Here is a 25,465-nt window from a genome sequence, read left to right as displayed (position 1 = left end):
TCAGTCTGTCGCGCATCCAAACATGGGAGGGGTGGGGCTGGGTGGGGAGGGGAGGGTGGGGAGGGGCTGGTGGGGAGGGGCTGGGTGGGGAGGGGAGGGTGGGGAGGGGCTGGGTGGGGAGGGGCTGCGTGGGGGGTGGGGCTGGCTGGGGAGGGGCTGGTCACCCCGTGGTGCCCTTATAAAACTCAACGTTTAACCTACTCACGCCGGCTTGTGCCTGCCCTCAAAGTCGGGCATATTTACGGAACACACCACGTGGTGGTGCCGCCGTTGACCCTGGCCATTGACCGAGCAACCCAACAACGTTCCTACCAGCTCCTCCCTCCGCAGGAGAATGTGTTTAAGTTTAGGTATTGTGCCTAAGCAGTTCACTGCACTAAAAGCAATGGAATTTCACTTTTTGCTCCCCGAGATGCTTGCAGGTTGTTACCAAGACGAAACGAACAGAAGCTTTTTTTAGACATACTTTTTCGCTTAAATCAAAACGTTTGCCCGATGGCACAGCTTAAATTCCCGCATTTTGAACAGGGCCAAAAAGAGCCGCTCCGTCGTAAAAAAAAAAAATCGGCCTTGAATCGATAGAACTATAAAGGGCACTTGATAAAAATAAAAAAAATGGAAAATGTGAGCACGTGAGAGCCCTCTCTCTCTCTCACGTGCGGAGCTGCTCCGCCTTCGACGCTCGTTCTCCACGCCGGGCTGCACAGGAGGAGTGGATCCAGGCTGCGAGAACAACAACAACGCCGCCGGCCGCGCCTGTTCTGGGGCAGATCTCGGAAGCGGAGGCGGCGGCTCGGGGCCGGCAGCCTGCGTACCCCGGGCGGTGGTGGATGGGGGGGGAGGAGGAGGAGGAGGCGCACGGGGCTTGGTGCGACGCCGCAGCGTGCCGAGCGGCGACGTGGCTCCAGCGGCCCGGGTCGAAGGCGAGGCCAACGGTGCGTGAGGGGGTGACCGGCTTCTTCCGGTCTCCTGTGCGAGGCGCGGCTGGCCTGGAGGGCTCTGAGCAGGAAACACAAGGTTTACATCGTTAGACCTCCTTTGCCAGTAGCCAAAATGTAATAATAATAGGGGGTTTTTCAACCTTTTTTCTGGCAACAAAACTGAAACCTTTTACATTATGAGACCTCCTTTGCCAGAAACAAGATATAGGAATAGGTTTTACCCTTTTAGTACGCCTTTTGGCGTCTTCTGGTCCAACACCAGTGGAGACTAGGCTCTAAGAAAAGCCGTCTCGGGTGTGGACCAATCAAATTCAAGGACAGTGCCAATATTATTATTATTTTCAGAGTTGTCTCTTTTGTTTGCATTTTGACTGCTTGTGTTGTGGTTATTGCAAACATGATGCCTTGAATAAAGGTGTCAGTTTTTGTGCCAGTCAAAAGGGTAAAACCTATTACTATATCTTGTTACAAACATGTCTCCGTGTATCTACACATGACACTCCTCTCGACAAGAGAATAACACACCGTTTAATGAAGTCACAAGAGAACACCACGGCAAGAAAAACCACTGCTCAATTTCAAATACGCAGGGGTGCAAGTGTGTCACGTACTGACCTTCTTTATCTTTGGCCGCAAAAAGCTCCAAAGCCCTTTGTGTTTTTTCTCCGGGAGGTCTGCGTTGTCGTTCAGGTCATGGCCCAGCTCTGTAACGCAAAGAGAGCCACTCAATACATCCACAGGGTACTCTTTGGTTCTATTCGCTAAAGTCACGTAACAAGCAAAAAAATTAAAAATTCTCACAACGTTTCGGCCACAACGCAAGCGGCCTTCATCAGGTGAAGGGACCGTGCTGTCACGAGGACAGCGTTGGAGTGAAAACAGCCAAGCCCAGGTCGCGTACTTTAAGCTGTGTGGGAGGCTGTTTTCACTCCAATGCTGTCCTCATGACAGCACGGTCCCTTCACCTGATGAAGGCCACTTGTGTTGTGGCCGAAACGTCGTGAGAATTTTTCAATTTTTATTTTGTTGTTGTTTGTGACGTGACTTTACCGAATAGAACCAAAGAGTATGGATCATTGCAGTCGCGAAAGCTTCAAATCTAGAACATCCACAGGTGAAGGTTTCCATTACCTGAGCGTTAATGTGCATATAGCAACAGGGATGACACGCAGCGAATTCGCTTCACAGTGAACGGTCCGTAGTTTTTGCAGATGCAACACAAAGTTAAATTATCATTAGACCTCCTTTGCCAGTTCCAAAATGTAATAATAATAATAGGGTTTTTCCCCTTTTTGATGGCAACAAAACTGAAACCTTTTTACAAGGATTCATGTCTACTGCATTAACCACAATACCTGTGCACCAATCAGTTTCAAGCACAATGCACCATATATTATCATAGTATGTTTTTTGTTTGCATTTTGACTGCAGGTATTGTGGTTAATGCAGTAGGCATGAATCCTTGTTTAAAAGGTTTCAGTTTTGTTGCCAGAAAAAAGGGGAAAACCCAACTATTATTAAAGTTAAATTAATTAAGCCTTTCAATACGTGGTCTATTTTTTTATTAATTGTACGACGCTTGAAACCCAAGAAACTTCAAATTGCAAAAGGTGTACTATTTTCACGCACGTACCAAAATTATCAAGGTGTTTATTAAATGTTGATATAAACATGCATATTACACCATACTTGTGTATATAGATTTTTTTAGGTACACCTCTACGGAGCGTTCACATTGTTCATTGTAACAATACTTCTCCACTAGATGGCAGGATTGTAAAAAAATTAAAATATTTTACACTTAAATTTCGATTTAAAGCTTTCGTGACTGCAGTGATTCATATTCTTGGCTCTTTCGGTAAAGTCACGTTGAAGGGAAACAATAAAATAATAAAAATATATATCAAACAATAAAAATTCTCACGTTTTCACAACTGATGATGACCGTTTGTGTTATGGTCGAAACGTTGTGAGAATTTTTATTGTTTTATATATTTTATTATTTTATTGTTTCCCTTCAACGTGACTTTACCGAAAGAGCTAAGCTTATATATTTTACACTTCTTCAATTTCCCACCGGGTGGCGCTGGTGGCACACAAAATGCAGCAAAGCGCGCAGCAGAGAACGGCGCTGGTTGTGCCAAGGGGTTGAAACTTGCAGCCCGTCACGGTAACCATGGAGCTGTCCAAGCACGGACATTCTAAGCCTCCCAAGCCATTATTAATGCGGCCAAGAAGTCAGTTCACCCACATGGTGGCCGCACACGGGACGTGTGAACATTCCGTGCTCGATTCCAGCAGCCAGCAAGCCCAAACATGCAGCTCATAAACTCGCACGCACGCACGCACAAACAAATAACACGAACAATCCTCTGCATTAGTAATAGGTTTTACCCTTTTGACTGGCACAAAAACTGACACCTTTATTCAAGGCATCGTGTTTGCAATAACCACAACACAAGCAGTCAAAATGCAAACAAAAAAGACAACTCTGATAATAATATTGGCACTGTCCTTGAATTTGATTGGTCCACACCCGAGACGGCTTTTCTTAGAGCCTAATCTCCACTGGCGTTGGACCAGAAGACGCCAAAAGGCGTACAACTCAAAAACAGCGCACCATCAGAGTATTGAGGGCTCGGGGTGAGCATTTACATTATGAGACCTCCTTTGCCAGTAACAAGATATAGTAATAGGTTTTACCTTTTTAACTGGCACAAAAACTGACACCTTTATTCAAGGCATCGTGTTTGCAATAACCACAACACAAGCAGTCAAAATGCAAACAAAAAGACAACTCTGATAATAATATTGGCACTGTCCTTGAATTTGATTGGTCCACACGCGAGACGGCTTTTCTTAGAGCCTAGTCTCCATTGGTGTTGGACCAGAAGACGCCAAAAGGCGTGCAACTCAAAAACAGCGCACCATCAGAGTATCGAGGGCTCGGGGTGAGCATTTACATTATGAGACCTCCTTTGCTATGCATGGGTAGCCAAAAGAACGACAGAGAAATCCAATCACGGCGGCTTTAGGTTCGAAGCCAATTCATGCGCTTTGCCTACTGACACAAATTAGCACGAGGCAGAGGCGACTAAATTTCGATTTGAAGCCTTCGTGACTGCAAGGATTCATCTTCTTTGGTTCTTTCGGTAAAGTCACCATCAATAAAATTCTCACGACGTTTCGGCCATTCTACGTGGTGGTGGTGACTTTACCGAAGGAACCAAAGAAGATGAATCCTTGCAGTCACAAAAGCTTTAAATCGAAATTTAACCTCTACGGGGAGGGATTTCACACAACCTTAAGCACCTGAAGACGGCCTCTTGCGTTGTGGCCGAAACGTCGTGAGAATTTTATCGTGTTATTTTATTATCTTATTATTCTCATTCTACATGGTGGTGACTTTACCGAAAGAACCAGAGGCGACTAGACCGAGAGTGAGCAGACTGAGAGAGTTTGCCGGGCGGACTGATTTCAAGCAATGCTCACATCAGCATCTAACTAGAGATATTTGAGCAGGTGCCACGTGCACTATTTACTTTAAAAATGCTAGCAGTTATGAACACTGTCACAAAAGTAGGCACAGCAACTAGAATATACTTGTAAGAGACCTCTACATGGATAGCAAGGCTATTTATTATAGTGGAGGGGGGGGGGGTATCAAAACTGAAAGTCAGATGACCAGGGCATATTTCCAGGACGCTGACAAGTAAAATACCTTGAAACCCAAAAGATATACCGATGTCTGAAAACTTTAGAGGTGAAAAAATGAGTAGAATATCAAAAAATTAAAACTTCAGAAGGTGCACACGGTTTGAACCATCACCACATGGGGGTCCGCGATTCCAAATGAACTGTAATAATGATAAAAGTACGTGAAAGGAAGACAAGTGTCATTGCATTTGGAATCTCAGAAAAAAACCATAAACAGACCATAGACTATTCTTAGCTCTTTCGGTAAAGTCACGTTGAAGGGAAACAATAAGATAATAAAATATATTTTGTTTAAAATATATTTTATTGTTTCCCTTCAACGTGACTTTACCGAAAGAGCTAAGAATATGAATTACTGCAGTCACGAAAGCTTTAAATCAAAATTTAGACAATAGACTGTACATCAGAACGATTGAAATGAGAACAGAATTATTTCCAGGTATATCAGGGTAGTGTGGAAGGCATCAAAATGAAATGTAAAAAAAAATGTATTGCATGATGATATAAGAAACATTTTTACGCGTTATATGTAGGCCTGTAATGTACAAAATATAGTCGCACATGAACACATACACACATATATACAGACGTCTAAAACAAATTGTTATCTTAAAAGTCATACCGATAAAATAAACAATTCTAGGTCAAATTTCGATTTAAAGCTTTCGTGACTGCAAGGATGCATCTTCTTTGGTTCTTTCGGTAAAGTCACCACGTAGAATGAGAATAAAATAATCAATTAATAAAACACAATTAAATTCTTACGACGTTTCGGCCACAACACAAGTGGCCCTCTTCAGGTGAAAGGAACAGACCTGTCGTCTGACCTTTATTGTGTTATTTTATTTTATTAATTTATTATTTTATTCTCATTCTACGTGGTGACTTTACCGAAAGAACCAAAGAAGATGAATTCTAGGTCAATAACCAGGAGGTTCTATTGACAAGTCTAAAAGAAACTGCAGGGAAGGTAGGCTTTAAGCCAGCCTTATAAAGGACCGCCATGATAAAACGAATTTTTTATTCTTTGGTTCTTTCGGTAAAGTCACCACCACGTAGAATGAGAATAAAATAATAAATTGATCAAATAAAATAACAAAATAAAATTCTCACGACGTTTCGGCCACAACACAAGCGGCTCCAGCGCTGTCCTCCAGACAGTCTCGTCCCTTCACCTGATGAAGGCCGCTTGTGTTGTGGCCGAAACGTCATGAAAATTTTATTGTGTTATTTAATTTTATTAATTTATTATTTTATTCTCATTCTACGTGGCGGTGACTTTACCAAAAGAACCAAAGAAGGATGAATCCTTGCAGTCACGAAAGCTTCAAATCGAAACGAATTTTTTGTTCTTTTCCATCAGCTCAAAAGTAACGTTAAAACAAAACCTCTGCTCCTGTCGACGGCGTACACCTCCTTGACGCCGAGCTCGGACAGCGAGCACGACGTATCGAGCAGCTCCGTCTCGCTGGCGTCCCCGAACAGCGCCGTGTGGTGGACGTCAAGCTCGCACTCGTTGCAGATGTCGGGCAGCAGCGCTTGCAGGGCCACGCGCGGGCTCGCCAGAACTACGGTCTTCTTACGCGCTCGCGAGTAGTTCACCGTCAGCCGCACCGTTTGCTGAAAAACAAATTAAGTGATGTAATACTCTTTGCTTCTATTCGGTAAAGTCACGTAGGTAAAAAAAATCACGACGTTTCGGCCACAACAACACAAGTGGCCTTCATCAGGTGAAGGGACCGTGCTGTCACGAGGACAGCGTTGGAGTGAAAACAGCCAAGCCCAGGTCGCGTCCTTTAAGCTGTGTGGGAGGAAGCAAAACGCTTTGACAAAGGAATTAGTATAAACATGAGCACGATGTACGTAGGAGGTGCATGGGCCATGACCTGAGCTTGGCTGTTTTCACTCCAACGCTGTCCTCATGACAGCACGGTCCCTTCACCTGATGAAGGCCGCTTGTGTTGTGGCCGAAACGTCGTGATTTTTGTTATTTTATTTTTTACCTACGTGACTTTACCCAATAGAACCAAAGAGTATGGATCCTTGCAGTCACGAAAGCTTCAAATCTAGAATTAAGAGATTTAAGTAGAGGATCGACGAATTGAACGCTGTCGTTAACAAATCCCCTCTTCGTTTACCCTCTTAGGATCCAGCTGTCAACGTTCATCAAATTTCTCCATTTAAAAATGAAATACTGGGCTAGGCTGTGGATTAAGGGGGACTAAAACTGGGTTACACTTGGTCTGAATTACAGTATAAAACCTCACGATGTGCTGTAGTGGAGGTTCAATGGGACAGGAAGCCCACCTCTTCACACAAATAACAATGTTATTGTATTTGTCTCTCAGCCAATGGGGCCTCTGCCTTTGCAGGAAAACTCTGCACCAGTTTCGACCTTGTGGATTGCCCTTTTAAACAAATGCTGTTTCCAGCTGTTGAGAACAGCAGCACCATTAAAGCTATGGTGGATTTAGCAGCAGAAAACAGAAAAACTATACACAAACTCAAGTTTGTGGTGGAGGATCATGGGTAATGAATACATAATACACAGACTGTAAAATTATGTTTTGTCTTTCTGTTCCCCCCCTTGTACTGTGACTCTGTACTGGGCTCATGCTCAGTCCCAACAAAAACCTTTTTGTAATGATGTTTCATCCATTCTGCCTATGGACCTTCCAGACCAATATTTTCCAGCAGTGCAGACAAAGCATGATTTCAGAAAGTAAGCTGGTTTCGAATTTCTGGATCACATCACCAGTATATAACCTGCTTAACAAATGATGCTGTGTAATATTCCATATATCCTGGATGACAGGATGCATGCATTTGTACCCCTGGGGAGAGCCTCTAACTAAGCAAATTCATCGTGTAACTTGTATGATTCACGATAAAGGTTTTTGGGTGAGATCGCGTTATTTATAAATGTGTCGTAAAACCCTCCACCACCCAACATGGCCAAAGCAGTAAACATGTGTCACGTTCACAAAAGACAAAATATTCTAGATTTGAAGCTTTCGTGACTGCAAGGATCCATACTCTTTGGTTCTATTCGGTAAAGTCACGTAGTAGGTAAAAAAATAAAACAACAAAAATCACGACGTTTCGGCCACAACACAAGCAGCCTTCATCAGGTGAAGGGACCAGCCTGTCTAGAGGACAGCGCTGGAGTGAAACACAGCCAAACTTAAAGGTCGTAGTCTGAGCGTGGCTGTGTTTCACTCCAGCGCTGTCCTCGAGACAGGCTGGTCCCTTCACCTGATGAAGGCCGCTTGTGTTGTGGCCGAAACGTCGTGAGAATTTTATTGTTTTATTTTTTTACCTACGTGGTGACTTTACCGAATAGAACCAAAGAGTAAAAGACAATTAGTTCACTACTTTAGCCCATTTGCGCGTAGAAGAGTGAATCCACAACATAATTTACAACATTGTGAATACGACGTTTCGCTGGTGATTAGATCCAGCATCATCGGGCAATTCGCCAGAATGGTGAAGCCCTCTCCGCTTGCTCCCGGTCTTAAATAGAGCAGCAGTAGGGTGACGTCATCATTTAACTCATATCAGGCGCAGCGATTAGAGGTGGATAGGGGGAGGGTATTGTAATTATATAATAGATTGGTAATTATTCAATTGTTATTAATTACTAGTAGTTTCCCCTATAAGGAATTGTAGTTGCAATATATTTAATTTAACAATAAGGGTTACGACACGTTTATAAATAACGCGATCCAACCCAAAAGCCTTTATTATGAATGATATTGGTCGCGAAAGCCTACGTGTTAAACTTGTAAGATGAAAATAAATGCACCAAAGGTTATCGGTCTGTATCCAGCTATATGCCTCTGTGTCTAGTATACAATAAACAACCATCACAAGATAAAATCTAAGACGTTTTGTCATTTGGTAGAATATCAACTAATGTACCATGGCCTCTGGTACAATTGGGCTTTCACAACATTTACATACTCGCTAAACATTCTAAACTAGCCCCTGATCCTGGTGTACAATGCAAAGCCACCACAGGAGAGAAGATCAAGGCCTTGTTCACTGATCCCCAGGATTAAAGCACCTGCAGTTGCTAAGCATGCTTAAATTACATTTCAGACTAAACAATGCAGAGTAGAATTGGAAATACGTAATAGATTTGGATATCATGGAAAACACATGTCTCTAATTACCAATATCTATCCATATCTCTGTTTAAGAGCATTTCATTATTGTAATTTAATTGTACTTGTGTTGGTGTCAATAAAGTAGGAAATATGGAAACAGTTGCATAAAACTATGACAGTATAGGCTGACCTGGCTATAAATCAAAAGTAAACGCATCTATGCCTCTATGTAAGGAACGAGACAGGAAGACTTCTCCACAAATCTGGATGTCGCCTGATGAAGCTGGTTGTAATTACTGGCAAAACGTCGTACTCAGATTGTAAATGTTGTGGCTTGGCTCCCCAACACACCGGTGTGCTGTACTAGTACACTACACTATAAACTACACTATACACTACACTACTATACACTACACTATACACTACTAGACACTACACTATACACTACTATACACTACACTATACACTACACTACACTATACACTACACTATACACTGCTATACACTACACTATACACTACTATACACTACACTATACACTACTATACACTACACTATACACTACACACGAGTGCTGTACTAGTGACGAATCGTCCACGTTCTGTTTACGCGACAGCCCTTACTAGTTGGCTGTGTCGGGTGGTGGCGGGTTTTCACGACACAACATTTATATATTTATACGCGATCTAACCCAAAAACCTCTATGATGGATATTGGTCGCGAAAGCCTGCTACGTGTTAAACTGACCAACTCCAACTCTGCCTGACCACCACAGTCCTACTCAAATAGTCACACAAAGTGGCTGCATCTTAGCCCTTCGTATTATTCATAAGACTGCCGGTCTCCTTTTACCAATTGAAATCTTACTCCAACCATTCACATATTTCGAAGAGGAAATTTGACTTCCTCATTACTACCAAGTAACGAGGCAGTCAAATTTAAAAGATTTAACAACAAAAAGCATCGTACGCTTTTCGAAGCAGACTTCAACTTTGCACAGAAGAACGGAACGGTCCAACTCTATCTTCTCAATAAAGCCAAGTATGGCGCGTAAATACTTTGATCTAAAAGCAATCCATCCTTTTCACTGAATGCAAGTGATAAATATAATCACAGCCGGTGAAGTGACGAGAGGGAAATATTTTCCTTTAAAATTAATTAGGTTGCAATGTTTATACAAGTTGCTTAAAAGTAAAACATTTTTAAAATAAGAATGTTTGCATAGCATATTCCACCCATGGATAAGTATTATCATCATCATCCGCATCATCATTCAGTATAAATTTTCTACTGGATGAATGCTAAGTATAGCCTGGTAAAAACATGATCTGCAGGCGAACTGAGCCAAAGCAAAATGTAGTTACTCTTTGTTTTTTTATCAGTAAAGTCACGTATAAATAATAAATAATAAAATAACATAATAGCGTACGACGTTTCGGTTGCAACACAAGCAGCCATCATCAGGTACAGAAGAGCTAAGTTTACGAGAGAGAGGGGAGACACAACCTCAGATGTATACACAGACACCCAAGTAGGGGGGAACTAACACAGATACAACAGGGGACACAGAGAGAGAAGCATACCAGACAAACAGGGTTTAGCAACATTTGGAAACCATATAAAGCAACACAGTCGGTCGGTCAAAACACAATCAACGCGTAGTCCGGTTGATCACGCTATTTCAAAGATTGATAAATTGCAAGTTGTAAACTGGCGGGTAACACCAACCGGTGCATCCAGTGAGGCATGATGTGATAATGGCATTTCATCATGTTTCATTAGTCAAGATACCAAAATCCAACCAAATCCAGTCTCACAAATATTTCCATTCATAAGTAGATTTGACCCGAAGGGGTCAAGGTTTCCCGATGATAACTCATCGCGTGACGGTGTAGTCGGCAGCATGCGTGCAAGGTTCAGAAATGAATCCGGCACATTATCACAAAGGTCAAATCGGAGAGCCATGTATATAACATGGTAATCCACAGATGGACCCTAATACAAAACTGTACAAAATCCTTTTACCTGTAACAACACGTGAGACTTTCTACAAAGTGTCAACAAGCACGACACGGCCGAGGAAATGTGTGAAAGACGCCTAATGCAGAAGCTAACCAATTGAGGCAATGACGTCTAAAATGTACTTAAGGAGAATTTAACTAAAATTGTGTACTGACAATGTACACACATGCTGTGTTAACACACACCCATAGCCACACCTAGCTCAAAGTGTAGTTTCAAACTCTTATAATTCATCTAATAATAGTTATTTGCATGTACGCATGAACCGGGCCACTTTGCTTACACGTCCATTTTTCTAGTCAGCTTTGTCACTCCGAGATCTCTACGCAGGTTTCAGCGTGTTTCGACTGTACAAAGTCTTGTCTACGATGAGGCCGCGTCAGCGAATCAACGCTTTACCTCCGGGACAACGGGCTGCATCGGCTTCCTGAGTCGGTCATCAGTGGCGGGCCGAGGCTTTTTAGGAGGAAGGCCGTCACTCCAAGATCTCTACGCAGGTTCCAGCGTGTTTCGACTGTCAAAGTCTTACCTACGACGAGGCCGCGTCAGCGAATCAACGCTTTACCTCCGGGACAACGGGCTGCATCGGCTTCTCCAGTCGGTCATCGCCGGCGGGTCGAGGTTTGAGGAGGGCTGTCCCAGCACCGAGGGCCCCCAGCGGTGTGCTGGGCCCGTACTGTAGAGGCGATGCATCGTCCCTCGATAGCAGCTCCAGGGTGTGGCCGTCAGGGCTCAACCGGTAGGGACCGCAGAGTTCAACCAGGAGGTCCGTCACCGTCCTGCTGCTCACACAGCAACACGTGGGCAGCAGCAGCAGCTCCAAGTCAACGTCAAAGTGTGAGTCGTGCGTAAGGACATTTGTTGTTCCCGACTGAGGCCCGACTCGTAATTTAGAAACCAGAAAATTGTTCAAAAGATGCAGCGTGATATTCTTACAGCATGGCTATGAACGCTCGCGGATGCGTTTGTGTCATGTTTACATTCGATGTGTGGAGTGTAATTTAAATTACTGTTTACGGGGCCGTAGCAATGAGTATGGAATGTAAGTAAAAAATTGTACACAATGCATCTTCAAAACACTCACCATCCTAACGTATTACAAGGAGGGGGATCAATCATACGTCTTGCTCACACTCATGGATTTCAAACACGGCTTAACAAGTTAAAACGTGTTGCATGGATACAAAATATACTTTTAATGTTGTATTCAAAATGACCGTAAATGTTTTCCAAGAAATAAAATGGCGTGTTTATTATATCCATAGCGATTATTTGCGCATTTAACAAATCCCAAAAAAAATAACACACCGGCAGATGCAATCACCCAAAAGATGACCACATTACAGACAACTGGAAATAGCTCATTATAAAATTGCTTGCAAAGAGGGCAATTTGACCTCGCGGCCATGAAGATTTATGCTTCGTGAAAATAACACATTTATTTTAATGCATTTAAAACCCGCTGTGTGAGCACAGAAACATTCCACGTGGAGCCAGTTTTACCTGGGATCATTCGCCCACCCACGCAGCACGTCCACCACTCTCATTAAACTCCACTCACCACTCTTATTAAACTCCACTCACCACTCTTATTAAACTCCACTCACCACTCTTATTAAGCTCCACTCACCACTCTTATTAAACTCCACTCACCACTCTCATTAAACTCCACTCACCACTCTCATTAAACTCCACTCACCACTCTTATTAAACTCCACTCACCACTCTTATTAAACTACACTCACCACTCTTATTAAACTCCACTCACCACTCTTATTAAACTCCACTCACCACTCTTATTAAACTCCACTCACCACTCTTATTAAACTCCACTCACCACTCTCATTAAACTCCACTCACCACTCTTATTAAACTCCACTCACCACTCTTATTAAACTCCACTCACCACTCTTATTAAACTCCACTCACCGCTCTTATTAAACTCCACTCACCACTCTCATTAAACTCCACTCACCACTCTCATTAAACTCCACTCACCACTCTTATTAAACTCCACTCACCACTCTTATTAAACTACACTCACCACTCTTATTAAACTCCACTCACCACTCTTATTAAACTCCACTCACCACTCTTATTAAACTCCACTCACCACTCTTATTAAACTCCACTCACCACTCTCATTAAACTCCACACACCACTCTCATTAAACTCCACTCACCACTCTTATTAAACTCCACTCACCACTCTTATTAAACTCCACTCACCACTCTTATTAAACTCCACTCACCACTCTTATTAAACTCCACTCACCACTCTTATTAAACTCCACTCACCACTCTTATTAAACTCCACTCACCACTCTCATTAAACTCCACTCACCACTCTTATTAAACTCCACTCACCACTCTTATTAAACTCCACTCACCACTCTTATTAAACTCCACTCACCACTCTCATTAAACTCCACTCACCACTCTCATTAAACTCCACTCACCACTCTTATTAAACTCCACTCACCACTCTTATTAAACTACACTCACCACTCTTATTAAACTCCACTCACCACTCTTATTAAACTCCACTCACCACTCTTATTAAACTCCACTCACCACTCTTATTAAACTCCACTCACCACTCTCATTAAACTCCACACACCACTCTCATTAAACTCCACTCACCACTCTTATTAAACTCCACTCACCACTCTTATTAAACTCCACTCACCACTCTTATTAAACTCCACTCACCACTCTCATTAAACTCCACTCACCACTCTTATTAAACTCCACTCACCACTCTTATTAAACTCCACTCACCACTCTCATTAAACTCCACTCACCACTCTTATTAAACTCCACTCACCACTCTTATTAAACTCCACTCACCACTCTCATTAAACTCCACTCACCACTCTTATTAAACTCCACTCACCACTCTTATTAAACTCCACTCACCACTCTTATTAAACTCCACTCACCACTCTTATTAAACTCCACTCACTACTCTTATTAAACTCCACTCACCACTCTTATTAAACTCCACTCACCACTCTTATTAAACTCCACTCACCACTCTTATTAAACTCCACTCACCACTCTTATTAAACTCCACTCACCACTCTTATTAAACTCCACTCACTACTCTTATTAAACTCCACTCACCACTCTTATTAAACTCCACTCACCACTCTCATTAAACTCCACTCACCACTCTCATTAAACTCCACTCACCACTCTCATTAAACTCCACTCTCACGCCTTTCCAAATTGACATTTCAATGCTTGTGTAGCACCACAGATGGTACTACGGTACCACGTAGTGTAACACCACAGATGGTACTACGTAGTGTAACACCACATATGGTACTACGTAGTGTAACACCACAGATGGTACTACGTAGTGTAACACCACAGATGGTACTACTAGTGTAACACCACAGATAGTACTACTAGTGTAACACCACAGATGGTACTACGTAGTGTAACACCACAGATGGTACTACGTAGTGTAACACCACAGGTGGTACTACTAGTGTAACACCACAGATGGTACTACGTAGTGTAACACCACAGATAGTACTACTAGTGTAACACCACAGATAGTACTACTAGTGTAACACCACAGATAGTACTACTAGTGTAACACCACAGATAGTACTACTAGTGTAACACCACAGATGGTACTACGTAGTGTAACACCACAGATGGTACTACGTAGTGTAACACCACAGATGGTACTACGTGGTGTAACACCACAGATGGTAATACGGTACCACGTAGTGTAACACCACAGATGGTACCTCGTAGTGTAACACCACAGATGGTACTACGGTACCTCGTAGTGTAACACCACAGATGGTACTACGGTACCACATAGTGTAACACCACAGATGGTACTAGGGTACCTCGTAGTGTAACATCACAGATGGTACTACGTAGTGTAACACCACAGATGGTACCTCGTAGTGTAACACCACAGATAGTACTACGGTACCACGTAGTGTAACACCACAGATGGTACTACGGTACCAAGTAGTGTAACACCACAGATGGTACTACGGTCCCACGCAGTGTAACACCACAGATGGTACTACGGTACCACGTAATGTAACACCACAGATGGTACTACGGTACCTCGTACCGTCGGGGTGAAGGGCTACGGGGCTTCTAGGATCCCAGACAGCTGAGCCCCTCACTGGGCAAGGGGCATCAAAGGGGACCTCCCCCAGCCGATCTGGGACCAGTTGAAGACCGAAGCCGAAGACCGGTAGCAGCCAGACAGGACCCTGGGGCCCCTTGCAAGGGCCCTGGGGACGCCGTGCGGGCCGGTGGTGAGACTCTGGGCCGGTGGTGGGACTCTGGGCCGGTGGTGGACTCTGGGCCGGTGGTGGGACTCTGGGCCGGTGGTGGGACTCTGGGCCGCTGGTGGGACTCTGGGGCCAGTGGTGGGACTCTGGGCCGGTGGTGGGACTCTGGGGCCAGTGGTGGGACTCTGGGCCAGTGGTGGGACTCTGGGCCAGTGGTGGGACTCTGGGCCAGTGGTGGGACTCTGGGCCGGTGGTGGGACTCTGGGGCCGGTGGTGGGACTTTGGGCCGGTGGTGGGACTCTGGGCCAGTGGTGGGACTTTGGGCCGGTGGTGGGACTCTGGGGCCGGTGGTGGGACTCTGGGCCAGTGGTGGTGGGACTCTGGGCCAGTGGTGGGACTCTGGGCCGGTGGTGGTGGGACTCTGGGGCACTGGTAGTGGGACTCTGGGCCAGTGGTGGGACTCTGGGGCCAGTGGTGGGACTCTGGGCCAGTGGTGGGACTCTGGGCCGGTGGTGGGACTCTGGGGCTAGTGGTGGGACTCTGGGCCAGTGGTGGACTCTGAGGCCAGTGGTGGGACTCTGGGCCAGTGGTGGGACTCTGGGGCCGCTGGTGGGACTCTGGGGCCAGTGGTTGGACTCTGGGGCCAGTGGTGGGACTCTGGGCCAGTGGTGGGACTCTGAGGTCAGTGGTGGGACTCTGGGGCCGCTGGTGGGACTCTGGGCCTGTGGTAGGACTCTGGGGCCAGTGGTGGGACTCTGGGACTCCCCGGCCCTACGCCCTTATAAGGGCGAGGTCAGAGGAAGCCAGAGTGTAGACCCTGGGTCGGGGTCAGGGGTCAGCCCCCCCTTAGGGTGATCACAGCGGAGGAGCCGAGAGCGTTGCCAGCGTCACGGCACGCCGGGAGTAGGCCGTGTCCCTAGGGCTGTAGCAGCCCATCAGGACTGTCGGGGAGCGCTGTGTTGTAATAAAGGAGTTGTCTATACGAAGGTGTGTCTACGGAACCCATTACGCCTGTGCCAAACTTGGGCGGCCATAAAATGCTTACCCATCCATCGCTTGATCCCCGCAGGAATGGAATGAGTGTGCGTGTGTGTGTAGCGGTTAGCGCTACGCTGCGCTATGAACCTGGCGACCCGGGTTTGATTCCCGCTCACGGCCAACACCGGTGACAATTATCTGAACGGGTCCCGGGCCTCCCCTAGGTCGACTCAGCCTCAAATGAGTACCTGGTGCGGTGGATAAAAACATTGCCACTGGGGAGACAAAGGCGGTCGGGCGTGGTGCTGGCCACCCACCCCCTCGTGTACCGTTCCGGCCTTCATAAGTGCTCACTAACAGCACTTGCCCAACAGTCTGTTAAGGCTACACGGGGGATCTTTGTCTTTGTGTGCTGCTCGCTAACAGCACTTGCCCCTACAGTCTGTTACAGGCTACACGGGGGATCTTTGTCTTTGTGTGCTGCTCGCTAACAGCACTTGCCCCTAAAGCCTGTTACAGGCTACACGGGGGATCTTTGTCTTTGTGTGTGCTCGCTAACAGCACTTGCCCCTACAGTCTGTTACAGGCTACACGGTGGGGGATCTTTGTCTTTGTGTGTGCTCGCTAACAGCACTTGCCCCTACAACTCTGTTACAGGCTACACGGGGGATCTTTGTCTGTTTATCTTTGTGTAAATAATCCAAGTGCACGACAGGCACCTCCCGTCGACTCGGGCCACGTGGTGCACCCCGCCCGGCAGGATGACGTTGAGCTCCACATTGTCCACTGGGGGGCCGTCGCCACCGTCCGGTGGGTCTAAGCTGGGGGTCCCAGTCTGGGACTGGGACCGCATCAGCGGTGGTACCGGCGCACGGGGCTTCATCTTCCTGGCTGCTGCGGAACGACAACAAAATAAAGAGCAGTGGGACGTTGCGCTGCTAGGCCGTTTTAAGGATTTATATTGTTACATCAACAAGGGGGGTTGGGTGTGCAGTCAGGGTTGATGCAGGTACATTCGTTAGGTCAAGGCGAAGCCACTCATTCTCCAACGTCGGTGGACTGGCGTTTTGTTAGGAACAACGAATGATCGGCCACTTAAGAGATCACAAGGCAATGGGGATCAATGCGTCAACATTCAACCCTGACTTAAAACTGCAATTAATCAAGTGATAGGCGTGTGACCGCCCTTACACACATCACTTTCAGATCTCGCATGGCCACGTGCACCTATATTCACAAATTGAAAGGAAATTAATGTATTCATTTAGTGGTTAGCAGCAGTAATGGATGATCATGATGCTTTAAATAAATAAAACATTTCATAAAAACGAAGCAGATGGAACCATTATATTACAAACACAGTAGCTCCATGTGATGCTTATGTAAAACGCAATATCTACGTAAATGCAATTGCCAGTTCAACGTAACACGTTTGCTACTTTGTTGCATGCAATTTCACGTTCACTTAAAATTGGGCAGTGCTCTTTGAATACATCTTGCACTGACTGTGCAAGCCCTGTACCGCCATGAAATTACTACACAGAGAAGTGATATTAAATCACTCTTGACAACAGGATGTTGATGAGTGATTAGCACGTGATGAGTCATTCATTGATCCGTTCATTTTTTTTTAAATCATCTATCAGTATGGTGGGGGGGGGGGGTGTGGTCACTCCGTCAAGTAACCAGTTAACATTATCAAGACACACCTTAGTACATGACTTAAGTGAGTTTAGGGGTGTGATCAGTACGTACGATATAATTTTTGTTTGGGTGAATAATTATCCCGAATGTTTACGATCTGACCACTTACTGCATTCTTGGCGTAATGCAGTAAGAGTGTGAGTGTGTGTATGTGTGTGTATGTATGTGTGTGTCCGGCAAAACAACCCCCTACCTCCTCGCGGTGCCGGACGGGCAACTCTGTCGTGGACAGCGCTGTGGGGGGAGATCCAATTTTGATTGGCTCCTCCCCTCATGGCATATGTGTCCACCACAGGGGCTAAACGGGGGCTCTGGACGGGTGCGAGGGGCTGGTAACCCCTCCACCTTCAATTAATTACCACGAAACCACGAATTAAACTGAAATATGTAACAACTAAGCTTGTGCCGGAGGCCCCGGGGGGCCAGGCGTCTATGACGTCTCCTGGCCAAACCCCAATTGGCGGAGCCAGGAGATTGAATACCTACCCTCGGGGCTACTCCAGAAACAACGAAAAGCCACTACGGGTGGCCACGTGGAATGTTCGAACGCTCACTGCAGAGGAGAGGCTGCCACTCCTCTGTCGGGAGCTGGACCGGTACCGCCTGGATCTATGCGGCATTCAGGAGGTCCGGTGGACCGGCTCTGGCTCCTGCCACCATGAGGGGTGGACAGTCCTCTACTCGGGGCAGCAGACTGCCAAACAACAGGGTGTGGCTCTTCTTTTGAACAAAAGAATGAAGGGGGCGTGGGAGCGTGGCGGTGAGGTGTGGGAAGCTGTAAGCCCCAGGCTACTTTGCGCTCGCCTTCCCATCAACCGGAGGCGAGGAATGGTGGTCGTGGTTACTTATGCCCCCACCGAAGATGAACATCCGTGGAGGGATGCAGGCAAAGCCGATGAGTCAGATGCCTTCTATGACCTCCTGTCACAGGTGCTGGCTAAAGTGGCCCCTCGGGATAGAGTCATCATGTTGGGTGACTTCAATGCCCGAGTTGGTCATGATACTGGCACCTGGTCTGGAGTGATTGGAGGGCATGGGCCAGATCAGCTCAATAACAACGGTAGGAGGCTGCTAGATTTTTGTGCAGCCCATGGGCTTGTAATTACCAACACGCTGTTCCGGCATCGGCGCATCCACACAACATCATGGATGCATGCCAGGTCCAAGCAAGAACATCTGCTGGACTACATAGTGACGGACCAGCGAATGCGAGCCCATGTCCTTGACACCAGGACCTACCGTGGAGCTGATCTGCCCTCTGACCATCGACTAGTCATCTGTAAGATGCGCCTGCCATTCTTCCACTCCGGTGGTGGGTGTACACCCAGGACCCCATTCCAACCTAAAGTGGCCTGGTCTCAGTTATCTGATGAAAGTTGCAAGCGAGAATTTCATCATCGCTTGCGGCTGGGATTGGCATCGTCCCCGACTCCTCCTGATATCGAGGGTAAATGGGCGAGGTTTAGGACTGTGACTCATGCAGCTGCAATGGCTGCTCTGGGTACGTGGTCCAGACCTCCCCAGACACCCTGGATGACAGAGGAGTTGTTCAGGATGGTTGAGAAAAAGCGACAGGCCCACTGTCATCGGCTACAGAATCCCACGTCAGAGAATGAGGAGGCTTACCGCAGCCTTCGCTCAGAGGTTCGGAGAGCCGTGAGGCGCTGCAAGGATGGGTGGTGGTCGCGGGTTGCTGAGGAGATGGAGTCTGCCTCAGTGGCCCGTGATCACAAATCTCTATTTAACTCCATCAAAAAAGTAACCTGCAGCGCCACACCTATTACCATCATTAGGGGAAAAAACGGTGATCCAATTTCCGACCCCCAGGAACAGGTTCGCAGATTTGCTGAGCATTTCTGTGAGGTCCTGGGGGAGGGAAAATCCCTCAGCCAGGAAAACATCGTGGCACAAAGTGAGGATGACCCTGCTGAGGCTGCGGTGCCTCAAATATTGGATGAAGTCACCCCCTGTGAGTGGCTGGCTGAGGTGCCATCTGCTGAGGAAGTATTGAAGGCGATCCGGAGTCTGAGACCAGGAAAGGCAGCGGGCAGAGATGATCTCCCAAGCGAAATGCTGAGGGAGGGTGGCGTTTGTGCACAGACTGCCCTATATGACATCATAACAACAGTCTGGACCACTGGACGGGTTCCGCAGGATTGGAAGGATGCCCTGGTGGTCCCCCTTTTTAAGAAGGGGGACCGCACAGACTGTAACAACTACAGGGGCATCTCACTCCTCAGTGTGCCGGGAAAGGTCCTGGCAAGGATTATTCAGCATCGCCTTGCCAGGCACGCTGAGGAGAGGCTTGCGGAGCCCCAATGCGGTTTCAGGAAAGGGCGGTCCTGCACAGATGCCATATTTTCTGTCCGTCTGCTACAGCAGAGGTGTAGGGAATTCCAACAAGACCTACATCTCTGCTTTATTGACCTGGTCAAGGCCTATGATACCATCAGTAGGCCTGGGCTCTGGGTCGTTCTTCGTGCTTTTGGAGTACCTGACCCTCTGCTCACGATCATTAAGGACCTTCATGATGGTGAGCGGGCCCGGGTAAAACTACGTGGCCGGGAGTCAGAGCCATTCCCTGTACATCTTGGGGTGCGACAGGGATGTCCTCTGGCTCCCACATTATTTAACATCTATTTTGACCACGTAGTTCGTGAAGCCTTCAATAGCTGTACCGGGGGAATCTCCATATGGTACAGATATAATGGGAGGCTAATCGATGCCCGGGTGCGGTCAAGGGATGGCTCCCTATTGCTCAACCACGTTATGTATGCTGATGATTTGGTAATAGCTGCTCAGTCAGAGGAGGAGTTGGAGACGCTGCTGCTGAGACTGGAGCGTGCCACTAAGAGGTGGGGCCTTACCATCAGCCCCACCAAAACTAAGCACCTGCCTGGGTATTTTGTACCATCGGACACTCCACCCCCACAACTCCCAATCGGTGATGGGGCAGTTGTGGAGAGAGTGGAGAGTTTCCCATACCTGGGCAGTGTGCTTATGACTGGCTCCAGTTTAACATCAGAGGTCTCACTCCGAATCAGTCGAGCGGCAATATCTTTTCATCGGTTGCGTAACGCTGTGTGGAAGCTACCTGGTCTGTCGCTCCGCACTAAGCTTCAGGTCTTCTCGGCCACGGTCATTCCCTCCCTTCTCTACGCTTGCGAGACGTGGACCCCCCTGGTGGAACATCTTCGCCGGTTAGAAACATTTAGGCTGGCCTGCCTACGATCCATCCTGGGTTTAACCAGACTGGATTGTGTGAGGAGCTCACAAATCCTTGAAAGATCTGGGCAGGGTCCCATCGGTGAGCTCCTCCGGCAGGCAAGGCTGCGATGGCTGGGTCATGTAGCCCGCATGCCCAGCCACCGCATGCCGAAACAGCTTTTGTTTGGCCGGATTGAGGGGGCTGGGCGGGCGCGGCACGGGCTAGAGAAGAGATGGAGTGATGTGGTACAGGAGGACGTGGAGCTGAGTGGACTTGCCGATGACTGGTACCAGCGGTGTCAAGATCGGCCTCTGTGGAGGAGGCTCGTGAAGGATGCTACTGGGCAGTTGGAGGCAGTCGCCCTCCAACAACAACGGAGGGCGGAGGAGCGACGCTCACAACAGCGAACGGAGCGCCGGGTGGCTAAAGCACAGCAGGTTGGCACAGTAGGGGGCACAGGTGGTGCATCAGCCAATCATCTCAGTCAGTCGACCCGTGGCACCTGGGTCTGCCCCGTGACCTCCTGCCAGCGGGCGTTCGACACTTCACGTGGCCTCAGGGTGCACATAGCCTGGCACAAGCGTCGTGGTGACGTCACCGCCACTTAGTGGCGAATGGCGGTTGTTGTTGTATGTGTGTATGTGAGTGTGTATGTGTGTATGTGAGTGTGTATATGAGTGTGTATGTGAGTGTGTATGTGAGCGTGTATGTGTATATGAGTGTGTATATGAGTGTGTATGTGAGTGTGTATGTGAGTGTGTATGTGAGTGTGTATGTGAGTGTGTGTATGTGTGTGAGTATGTATATGAGTGTGTATGTGAGTGTGTGTGTATGTGAGTGTGTATGTGAGTGTGTATGTGTGTATACAGTCTGTTAAGGTAATATGGGGGATCTTTGTCGTTGTTGTGTATATGAGTGTGTATGTGTATGTATGTGAGTGTGTATGTGTATGTGAGTGTGTGTGTATGTATATGAGTGTGTATATGAGTGTGTATGTGAGTGTGTATGTGTGTATGTATGTGAGTGTGTATGTGAGCGTGTATGTGTATATGAGTGTGTATATGAGTGTGTATGTGAGTGTGTATGTGAGTGTGTATGTGAGTGTGTATGTGTGTATGTGAGTGTGTATGTGAGTGTGTATGTGAGTGTGTATGTGAGTGTGTATATGAGTGTGAATGTGAGTGTGTATGTGAGTGTGTATGTGAGTGTGTGTGTATATGAGTGTGAATGTGAGTGTGTATGTAAGTGTGTATGTGAGTGTGTATGTGTGTGTGTATATGAGTGTGTATGTGAGTGTGTATGTGTATGTGAGTGTGTACATGAGTGTGTATGTGTGTGTGTATGTCAGTGTGTATGTGAGTGTGTATATGAGTGTATATGAGTGTGTATATGAGTGTGTATGAGTGTATGTGAGTGTGTATATAAGTGTGTGAGTGTGTGTGTGTTTGTACAAGGATGTTGCAACCTGCTGTGTACGGTGTACACTGAAATTATTCTATGTGTAAGCACCTTGGCAGGAGTTTCAAAGGGGGAGGAACAACAACAACCTGCTTGCACACACACGGACACACACGGACACACACACGGATACACACACAAACATACACACACAGACACACACACACGGACACACACACACGGACACACACACGGACACACACACACAGACACAATACAACAATGAGTACACACGTGTCAGCCAGAGTGAGCGGACACTGCTCAGATGGATCAACGTTTTCCATCATTAGACCTCCTTTGCCAGTACCAAAATATAATAGTGTTTTTTCCCCTTTTTTCTGGCAACAAAACTGAAACCTTTTAACAAGGATTCATGTTACTGCATTAACCACAATACCTGCAGTCAAAATGCAAACAAAACACATACTATGATCATATATGATGCATTGTCCTTGAAACTGATTGGTCCACACCAAGAAAGCCATCCCTTGGTGTGGACCAATCAGTTTCAAGGATAATGCATCATATATTATCATAGTATGTTTTTTTTATTATCATAGTATGTGGTTAATGCAGTAACATGAATCCTTGTTAAAAGGTTTCAGTTTTGTTTTGCCGAATCGATTGTTAAAAAGCCACTCGCCATAACAATTACGTCATCCATTGTGATTCACAGCATCTCAATACTACATTGTTCAAGCGTTATGTAACATGCCCGTATTTGTATTCAGCAAGTTATTTAAACATGCGCTTGAGTGTCATAGATTTTACACGTATGTAGAAAATGCAAAGAAATGTGTCAGGCATATTATCACACGTCCTATTAAACCGCTCCCACCGTCTGTACACACACACGGTGGTGGTGGTACTTTATACTGTAAAACACAGCACTTATAATACACCTTTATAAATGACCGCAGTCGTAAATCGGCCACGTGTATTAACCACGTGGAGCTCATTAACACAGCCACGTTAGCCACGAAAAATCAGACACAGTCGTTCACTCGTAACTTAGAACTTGTAAAATCTATACACGTTACTTTTAAACTACGAATAAGAGTACCGTAATTACGGCAAAAATACATTAGAGGTGCTGTATATCAGAACAATAAATCAAACAATAACACAGCCACGTAAACCACAAACGCCAAAGGCCCCGTTCACCACCACAACTTGTGCTAAAATATTCTTGGTTCGTTCGGTAAAGTCACCACGTAGAAGGGAAACAATAAAACAATAAAAATATAAAACAATAAAATAATAAAAATATAAAACAATAAAATTATTATTCTTGGTTCTTTCGGTAAAGTCACATAGAAGGGAAACAATAAAATAATACAAATATAAAATAATACAATTCTCACGACGTATCGACTGCAACACAAGCAATCATCATCAGGTGTGAAAACCACAACAAAATATTCTTGCTGTGGTTTTCACACCTGATGATGATTGCTTGTGTTGCAGTCGAAACGTCGTGAGAATTTTGTGTTATATTTTTATTATTTTATAGTTTCCCTTCTACGTGGTGACTTTACCAAAAAGAACCAAGAATAAGAATCCCTGCAGTCACGAAAGCATAAAAATCAAAATGTAACTTGTGCCAAGTTATCAGAGTTACTCATCAATCCGACTTGTTCAACGTATAGCTGCTACGGCTTCAAAGATTATCACAAACAACAATCATTAAACATAAATAAGGGAGCCCAGAACACCCCACCACCAACAACCACAACAACCACGCCATCATCAACGTATAGCTGCTACGGCTTCAAAGATTATCACAAACAACAATCATTAAACATAAATAAGGGAGCCCAGAACACCCCACCACCACCAACAACCACACCACCATCAACGTATAGCTGCTACGGCTTCAAAGATCGTCACAAACAACAATCATTAAACATAAATAAGGGAGCCCAGAACACCCCACCACCAACAACAACCACACCATCATCAACGTATAGCTGCTACGGCTTCAAAGATTGTCACAAACAACAATCATTAAACATAAATAAGGGAGCCCAGAACACCCCACCACCACCACCAACAACCACAACAACCACACCATCATCACGGACGACATAAACTTGTTTACTTCACACCACGCAACAACTTTACAAAGTGTTGTTGTTTACGAATGCGACCTCGCAGAACCGCAAGAGTTTGTGACGCTGTGCAAGCAAGCAGCAGCATCACCATCTATTTATAATTAATATCGTGAACAAAACAAGTACAAACTTCTCCGTCTCTCTCCACTTCCACACTTGCAACCAACCCCACTTCCTCCACGTGCTGCTGCTGCTGCTCACACAGACAGCGACAACAGCAGCAGCGTGCGACAAAAGGTAGCCATTACCACGTGCTGGTGATCACGTGCTGGTGGTGGTGGTGCTGGTCACGTGGTTGTTTGTAGTCGTGGATTTTGTCTTAACGGGGTCTCCAGACAAAACCTTGTAACTCCACAGGCTGCTGGCTGCTGCTGCTGGCTGCTTGCCGTCTCTCACTCCTCCCTGGAAGCCGGGAGGCGGGCGGGCGGGGCGGGCGGGAGCGTGAACAGAACTCGACGGCAGTGTGGCCGGGACCTCGGTTACGGTCGGTCTCAGACGGGCCCCGTCACCGCTGCGTAGTCCCGTCGTCGTGTGCGCGAAGGGGCCCACGGAGCGGATGAGCGAGAGAAGGGGAGAGAGAGAGAAGGAGAGAGAGATTATGGGAGCTGTGAGAGAGAGAGCGAAGTGGAGTTGATGAGAGCGGCAGGAGGAGGGGGAGGGGAGGGACGAGGAGGGGGCGGTGCCGTAGTGGGCGGGGTCACACTACGGCACCGCCACCTCCTCGTCCCTAGTGTGACCCCGCCCACTACGGCTGAGACTTGAAGCCAACTCGGTGTGTGGGGGTGGGTGGTTACTAAAACAAACATTCAGATTTATTAGTGCAGCAAAGCGCTTCATAAACTCAAGCCGTGTTTAATTTTACCAGGGTAAGGCTCACTGGGCTCTGTTAGATCTGCTTTAATTTATTTCTCTTTCCAGAAGAGATCTGCATATCGTCGCAAATG

General features: G+C 46.4%; 1 protein-coding gene across 1 annotated transcript; it reads right to left on the bottom strand.

Annotated features, from left to right (window-relative positions):
- Positions 1–25,170, bottom strand: LOC142921858 (cordon-bleu protein-like 1). The gene is made up of 7 exons (XM_076063193.1): positions 24,770–25,170; positions 16,757–16,931; positions 11,355–11,571; positions 6,047–6,278; positions 1,557–1,645; positions 657–999; positions 1–5 (listed from the first exon to the last, which is right to left on the bottom strand). Exons 2-7 carry the CDS (start codon positions 16,918–16,920, stop codon positions 1–3), a joined length of 1,050 nt encoding a protein of 349 aa, XP_075919308.1. The 5' UTR covers positions 16,921–16,931; positions 24,770–25,170.
- Between the last annotated feature and the right edge of the window lie 295 nt (positions 25,171–25,465).

Source organism: Petromyzon marinus, unplaced genomic scaffold, assembly GCF_048934315.1.
Source record: "Petromyzon marinus isolate PM22_M1 ecotype Great Lakes invasive population unplaced genomic scaffold, UKy_Petmar_22M1.pri1.0 PM_G_Scaffold_9, whole genome shotgun sequence".
In the NCBI taxonomy this organism is placed as follows: domain Eukaryota; kingdom Metazoa; phylum Chordata; class Hyperoartia; order Petromyzontiformes; family Petromyzontidae; genus Petromyzon; species Petromyzon marinus.
Note: the sequence above shows the minus strand (reverse complement) of the source record. Positions and strands in the feature narration are given on the sequence as shown.